At 43.4% G+C, this 8,033-nt stretch overlaps 2 protein-coding genes across 3 annotated transcripts in view; both read right to left on the reverse strand.

Annotated features, from left to right (window-relative positions):
- Window positions 1-766, reverse strand: part of PLIN1 (perilipin 1) — a 19,866-nt gene extending 19,100 nt beyond the window's left edge. The window contains exon 1 of the mRNA XM_006152809.2: window positions 697-766. The gene's annotated coding sequence lies outside the window, so the exon portion shown is untranslated. The remainder of the gene's footprint in view (window positions 1-696) is intronic.
- Window positions 1-4,121, reverse strand: part of PEX11A (peroxisomal biogenesis factor 11 alpha) — a 7,990-nt gene extending 3,869 nt beyond the window's left edge. The window contains exons 1-2 of one of the 2 annotated variants that reach the window (XM_006152807.3): window positions 4,024-4,121; window positions 697-812 (exon numbers count right to left, since the gene is read on the reverse strand). In XM_006152807.3, coding sequence (XP_006152869.1) covers window positions 697-812; window positions 4,024-4,121 — 214 coding nt within the window. The remainder of the gene's footprint in view (window positions 1-696; window positions 813-4,023) is intronic. The other variant, XM_006152808.3, reaches the window with a different exon arrangement.
- Between the last annotated feature and the right edge of the window lie 3,912 nt (window positions 4,122-8,033).

Below are 8,033 nucleotides of genomic sequence, written 5' to 3' on the forward strand. Positions count from 1 at the left end.
AATCATCCCCTGGGGGAGGGGAGATGGCCATGCTGCAATCCCTTCTTCTACATACTCCTCCTGGGATTTTGGGCACGCATGCACACGTGCCCAGAGTGATTTTCAAGCTGCCAGGTCCAGGGCTTGAACCACAGTTGGCCATGTGGGAATCCAGCATCTTAGCCACCATGCCATCTGCTGGCCCCGTGATTTATTATTAAAGTGAATTAAATGAGTACAAAACATCGACTTTACTTTTTGCATGTAACGTGATACCACCCCACAAATGGTCTAAGAAAACATATCCATCCATGTCCTCTAGCAATCTTCAAGAAAAGAAGAGAGAAAGATACTGTTATTCTGGTCTATGGAACAAAAGGGCTAATAGGAGTCAGCACCTCATGTTGGGAATTGCTAAAACATTTTGTGATTCCAAGAACTAAACACGAACTGACACACTGTGCCCACTGGTTATGATTAAGCAGAAAGAAAGGTGGAGCACAAAATATGAACACAGGCAGGTGTTTGTGAATAGTCTGCAGCAAAACATTCAAATTTTTGGATCTGTTGTTCCAACAAAGGCAGCGTCAATGGTTGACTTCATCAGTAAACATGACTGACTAGAAATTAACAAGTTAGAAGGTATCTTGTGAATCACAGGTCTAGGCCGAGGTTTTCAACCAGAAGCCTCTGTCCTTCGAGAGACAGGGTACTTACATTTACGGCCAGTGCTCACACTGGACTCCAGTTTCTTGAGCTTCATTACCACCTCCTCTTTGCCAGCTTTAGGCTCTAACATATATCTAAGCAACATGCATGTGTACTGAGTGGCTCTGAAATGGAAGAAAAAAATGAGGAGAATGATTTACAAACCAAATAAAACTTGATTCATGAAGGGAAGGAGAAACAGATCTTGCTAAAAACAAAGTTGCTAAGATAATGTCTCATGTAGCAATTTTACTCTTACAGGAGCAAAATTTTGCAAGAGTCATTTAGCAGGAAGGCCAAAGAGTAGAACATTTAATGGAAATGCAACACAAAGGTAATGAAAGAGAACTCTGTTAATAATGCAGTGAACAGCCCTCAAGAGGCCTTTTGCTGGCAAAAAGAAATGGATGTAGTCAAAATGGAAAACTGTACAAAATTAGACCTCATGTTAAGCATGCAAACATTCATACTCTACTTTTCCCAGTGTAGAAAGAACTTTTCTACCAGTTAACCTACCACTTCTGTAACAGGACACAAACACAACCAGAATCAAATGAAAAGTCCGCAGTTTGAACAAATTATTAGTTTATAATTTTTTATAAACTAAAGGACCAAATACATACCAGTACACAAATTAACATAGACTTGTTTTTGTACTTGTCTTTCAAAAAGAATTACAAGTTTATATAAAATACAGGCAGGATTCTGTTTACTAATACTATATTTCAATAAAGTGATTATTGCCATGCCTATAAATAATAACTTACTGATAAATACAATAAATGAAAAGTTAGATCACACAAACATCCAAATGCATTTGACAGCCTTATTTAATCAAGTAGGTGCCTGGTTTCTACTTGTCTGATAAATGCATTTGACTTCCTTTATGCTGTAAATATTATTCTCAATAAATATGGCATATTTCCAAAAAAACAAACTTGTAATTGGGGATATAGTAAACGGAGAAGATAGGAATCATAAACAATGTGTCTTTATCAAAACGTGCTTCCAGGCTGGAGGATTCAAGAGGGTCATGATTTGGTCCAATGAAATAGGAGTGGGTCCAAAAACAAGGCATGAATTTATGATCACCAGTTGTTCACAGAGGTTATAAAGTTCATAAAGGGGACTGGGAAATTAATGCTAGAAATCTCACATCTTGTTAAATAAGTCTATCCCAATGATTATTTAATTAACTAACCTGCTTGATAAACCCTGCAGGGTATAACCTGGGTACACTGTGATTATAGTTTCCTTTTCCTCCCCCCCTTCCTTCCTTCCTTCTTTCTTCCCCCCTTCTACTTTCCCTCCCCTTCCCTTCTCTTCCCCTTTCCCCCACTCTGTTATTTTCTTTCTTAATTTGCTACAGGGTGCATGTGCTCCCAGAATAAAGTGCTCACCATGGGATGTGGTCATACTAAATTCTTTTTCCTCCATTTCTCTCTTCTTTTGGGATTCTGGGCATGTGCCTGGAGTGTTTCTCAAGTTGCCTGGTTTGGGATGTGTGGTCAGTCATGAGTGATTCAGCCACCTTAACCACAAGGGCATAGGCTGACCCCAGTTTTCTATTTTAATGAAGCTTATAGATACTGATTTTAAAACACAACCTTTTGTGGTTTTTTTTGGAGAGATTTTTTTGCTATAGAGCACATGAGCTCGCTAGGAAGACAGAGGGAGACAGAGAGACAGAAAGTGAGAAATCACCACCAGGAGTGAAGGCCACACTGCAATCCCATCTCCTCCATTCTCCTCTTGGGATCTTGGGCACTCATGCACATGCACCGGGCATAAGTTTAAGCTGCTGAGTCCAGGACTCGAACAGCAGTCAACTACACTGGAGTCCAGCAACACAGTCATTATGCCAACTGCTTGTCCCAAAACACAACCGTTTTAAAAAATATATCAAATTAATTAGAAAAGCAGCTTGGCTTGGTAGTTTAAATCAACTGTGTGGATCTGAAATCTCTCAGCTCTGTCATTTAGGGTCTGTTGTTAATCTCTTTTTGCTTCAGTTTCCCCACCTGTGAAATGGGGATGTGTAACCCTCACAAAGTTATGATGAGGGTAAAGAAAGTCAACAGTTGCAAAGCACTTAGAATGATACCTGGAATAAAGTTGGCTTCCCAAAATCTTATTACCGGGGCTATTATTGTTGCTCTATTTGTATTAGCACTCGTACATTTGAAAAATAAGTTATTGTAAATTATCATGATTAAGAATTAATCTGGCCAGCAGGTGGCATGGAGGTTAAGGGGGCTGGATCCCACAAGGCCAACTTTGCAGTCTGAAAATCACACCAGGCACGTGTACATGCATGCCCAAAAGCCAGAGAGGCAAATGGAAGAGAAGGGATAGTGGGGTAACCATCTCCCCCAAGGAGTGATTTCTCACTTTTCCTCTCTCTTTCTTATCCAGCCAATGCACACGCCCTATAGCAAGCAAATTAAAAAAACAACAAACCAATTCTCTACAGGGAACATTATGAACTAGTATTAGTACTGAACTCACAACCTCTGTTTATTTTCAGTTGGACAATTTAAATACCTTAGAGGTTCTTTCCCAAACACTCCACATTATACTTTTTTAGTTTACAAAAGTATTTCATAAGCAGTGTCTCCATGAGCTATTAATAGGTTGGGCAATATTGTTAGATAAATAAAACTCGTCTTCCCATAGGCATTGCAAGGGCTACTGGAGGCCACTAATTCGAACCCAAAGTTTTTGGTTTTGGTTTTGGTTTTGAGAGGTTTTCGCTATAGGACGCGTGCACTCGCCAGACAGAGACAGAAAGCGAGAAATCACCCCCCAGGAGGGATGGCCACACCGCAGTCCCTTCTCCTCCATTCTCCTATCAGGATCCTGGGCACGCACGCACACGCGCCCGGCGTGAGTTTTAAGCCACCGGGTCGGGGACGCGAACCACGGTCGACTATGTGGGAGTTCAGCGACATAGCCATTACGCTAACTGCTGGTCCCCGAACCCAAAGTTTTTAAGGAACTCCTCGGAAGGATGCTGAGCAGAGAGAACCGTCTTCTCGGCCGAGAGGGTAAAGTTAGGAGAGGAAAAGGCCTGGGCCGTGTGACTACAGGAAGCAGCCTTGAGGCACCAGGCGTCGGCCGTCGAGGCTAATCCAGGAGGCAGGCGTGTTCGGCCCCGGTGAATGAATTTGGGGTGAGGAGGCTCCCGACTACCAACCACCCTCGGTGGAATCTGGCAGCGTCGTTCCTGCTTCGACCCACTGGGCCATTACCTCCTTCTCAGGATGCGGGACATCAGGGACCCGAAGACCGGGTCGGGCTGAGAAAGGGGGTGGGGGCCGTTGGTACTTGACTCACCTGAAGAGTCGGTCCCGGCCCTGAGTCTGGTTAGTGAAGCGGGTGAAGGCGTCCATGACGTCCAGTCCCACGCCACGCGTCGTACCGGGCTCGGCCATGGGTCCTTTGGGGCGTCGCCAGGTCCCTGAGGAGAACTTGTACCTTACAACTCAAAAAGCCGTCTCTCCACCCGGCTTAGGGCGGGCGCGCCTACCAGAGAGCGACTTCGCGGGCTTCCGGTCCGGAGCCGGAAGTGGTGGTTACTGAGGCAACGCCAAGCCGCTGCGCCAGGTGAGACGGACTTGGGCTCCTTCCTGGGATGCCCCAGCCCTCCTAGTGTCCCGGCTCACTCTGTACCTGGAGAAGTTTCCTACGGGAGGCTCTGAGGGAGCCCAGCCTCAGACGTTCCGGACGCGCCGCGCCTCCCCGAGATCCCCGACTCCCCAGGTGATCCCGAATGGTCTCCATCCTGGGAACTGCTCTGAGCCTGTGCTTGGGGACCGCGGGCCTAGTCATATGGGAGTGCGCGCCATGCCTGTGTCCCTTGATGGTGTGGTGAAGCAAATAGTTAGGGCTGTGATCAGCCATTCATGGAGTGTATGCCCCACTTGAGAGGCCAGTAAAGTGGAAATTTTCTATCAGGTTAATTGAACATTGAGAAAAGATTGGGGGCCAGCAGGGCCGGGAGGTTAAGTCGGCTGGATCCCACAGGGGGCGACCTGAAAAACACCCAAAGCGGCAGAGAATAGGGGAGAAGGGAGTGCAGGGTGGCCATCTCCCTCCATCTCACCCAAGAGGGGTGATTTCTTACTCTCCCTCTCTGGCAGGTGCATGCACCCTATAACAAAAACTTAAGAGAAAGAAAAGATTGTGACCTGAGCAAATCCTAAAAGCGCCAACATGAACAAAGCAGAGGGTAAAATAGATTAAAAAGAAATTGCACGGGGTCCAGCAGATGGCATAATGGTTACCTCTCTGGACTCTCATATGGCCCACAATGGTTTGAGTCCCAGACCCGGCGGCTTGAAACTCATGCGTGGAGCATGTGCAAGCAGGCCCAAAATCCCGAGAGGAGAGTGGAGATGGGATTGCGGTGGGGCCATCCACACTGGGGGGTGATTTCTTGCTTTCTGTCTCTGTCTCTCCAGCGAACGCATGTGCCCTATAGCAAAAATCTCTCTTAAAAAATAAATTGTATCACTGTACATTTGTTCTGTGGGGCTATAAGACATGGTGCCAACTCATGCCGTGGCAGTAATTTTATAAACTATACCCCTGATAACTGCAAGGTCAGTTTACCTATTTTTGTAATCTTTTTTTCTCTTGGTTAGACCTGCCCCTCACATTTTATAGGTCCTGGGTAAGAGCACACATGGACAGTCATAGAACAGACATTTAAATATTGAAAGTTATAAATCAAGCAACAAATTGTTAAATTATGTTCTGTTCTCCTACATTAACAAACATACCTTCATAATGATCTAGACTGTCAGGTTCGCGTTCAAAATTATTGGGTTGTATGGGAAGTCATGACATATTTTTGCAAAGAAAAACAGAATAATACATCATGACTTTCTGGACAACCTAATAGAGTCCTTGGGGTACTTGGAAACAGCTGGAATGTGATAAATGTGGAGGAGAGCAGGACCCAAGTTTTTCCCACTTCCAGTTCTGGCTCCTACCTAGATCTCTGAGATGAACTTTGCAAACAGTGCATGAATTTACTAAGCCACACCAAAGTTCTGCCATAACCTTGCAAACAGCCATGTCTTGGCCACTTTATACGTTTAGAAGTGGGTCTGTTCCCAGGAGAAAATTGAGAAAGGCTCACGAGGGTTTGGGCATTGCTTGAGCAGTAAATTCCAAGGGTATAGAGACTCTGAACACAGCCTAGATTCTAGAAGAGGGAAACTAGGTTTTGGGTGAGCATATCCCCTGGGCCCCATGGATTACTAATCCTATGCAGAGGAAAGTGCCTGGAAAAAAAAGCCAGAGGGACTACTCTAGGGTGGTGCAATACTGCAAGCAATAAGAACCTGTTGAATGCTGGTTACATACCAAGCACTGTGCCAAGTGCTAGGCCTAGGGTTATAGGTAAATAAGAAACAGTAGATTGGTAAGTACACCACAGTGATCTGTTTGATGACGGAGATCAACACAGGATATTTCCTTTTTTTTTTTTTAGAATTATTTATCATTATTGTTATTATTAAATTTGCTACAGGGCACATGCACTCACGAGAGAGACAGAGAAAGTAAGCCACCAGGGGCCAGCAGGTAGTGTGGTTAGGAGTGCTAGATTCCCATATGGCCCTCCATCGTTTAAGTCCTGGACCTGAGGGCTGGCTTTCTTGATTCCCTGCCTCCCCCTCACTCTCACTCTGTCCCTCTCTGGTCAACTCTAAATAAATAAATAAATAGAGTTAAATAAAAATAATTCTTTAAAAAAAAAAAAAAGAAAAAGAAAGAAAACTACCAGGATTCAAACCACGGTCAGCTACATGGGAGTCCAGCGCCTCAACCACTATTCCACATGCTGGTCCAAAAATAGGACACTTCTAAACATAGATTTATTTATATAATCTGTTTTCTTTTTTTTTTTAAGAATTATTTTAACTTTATTTTCTTTAATTTGATCAGAGAGTTACAGAGTAAGAGAATGAGAGAGTAAAAGTGAGAGAGAGAAAGTGAGAAAGCAAGCCACCCTGAAATCCCTTCTCCTCCATTCTCCTCTCAGGATTTTGGGCACACACATACACATAGCCAGCATGATTTCCAAACTATGGGATCTAGGATTCAAACTATGCAGTGGGCCATGTGGGATCCAGCATCTTAACCTCCATGCTTCCTGCTAGCCTAATGGTTTGTAACATTTATAATGCTGAGAAGTACTCCATAATGTGGATATATCATAGTTTATTATGCATTCACTCACTGAAGTACATTTGTGTGGTCTACAGGTTGGGGTAGTTATAAATAAAGCTGCTAGGGCCACTCAGTGAATTAATGGTTCAGGCAGCTGGATCCCACATGGCTGTGTTGTTTGAGTCCTGGATCTGGCAGCTTGAAAAATAAACCAGGCATGTGTGTGCCCAAAATCCTGAAATGAGGGCGATATGGAGAAAGGATTGCAGCATGGCCACCTCCCGGGTGTGTGGGGGGGTGCTTTCTCACTTTCTCTGTTTCTTTCTGGTAAGCCCTATAGCAAATTAAATCAATCAATAAAGCTGCTCTAATCAGGGAAAAAAATGTTGAACAGACCTGAGAATACATGTAAATAAGGCAAGTACATTATGGAACTTTATCACAATACCTAGAGTAAAATATATATAAAGGCATTGCCAATTGTATGCATACATCTAAAAAATATTAGAGTGAAAAATCGAAGGAGCACAACATAATGTAATGCTCTTGAAGACTGACTATGGTAATATCCTTTATGCGATTATCAAGCACAGCATACACTCTTTGAAAAACTATTGTACCCCATAAAGATGTACAGTTAAACATAAATAAGAAATTTGAAGTAAACCAAGCAACTATAAATATTTAATTTTATTTATTATTGTTATTGTTTGCTATAGTGTGCATGCATTTGCCAGAGAAAGGCACACACACACACACACACACACACATAGAAAGAGAGAGAGACAGAGAGAGAGAGAGAAAAAGAAAGCAGGCCACCAGGTCCAGGACTTGAACTATGGTCAGCCATGTAGGAGTTCAATACCCTAAGCACCACACCACCTGCCGGCCTGCTATAAACATTTAAGTACAGATTTTCTATGGTACATGAATTTTTATTTGTCTTGTGTAAATACCTAGTTGATTACTAAATCATATGGTACATTTAACTTATCTGTGTTTTAATTTTTTTAAAGGAATTATTTTATTTAACTTTGTTTATTTATTTAAATGTAACTAGAGAGGGACAGAATGAGTGGGGGAGGGGAAGTGAGAAAGCAAACCACCAAGCCCGGGACTCGAACTGCGGCTGACCATGTGGGAGTCCAGTGCCCTTAACCACCATA

The sequence above is a fragment of the Tupaia chinensis genome, unplaced genomic scaffold, assembly GCF_000334495.1.
Source record: "Tupaia chinensis unplaced genomic scaffold, TupChi_1.0 Scaffold000359_1, whole genome shotgun sequence".
Taxonomy (NCBI): Eukaryota; Metazoa; Chordata; class Mammalia; order Scandentia; family Tupaiidae; genus Tupaia; species Tupaia belangeri.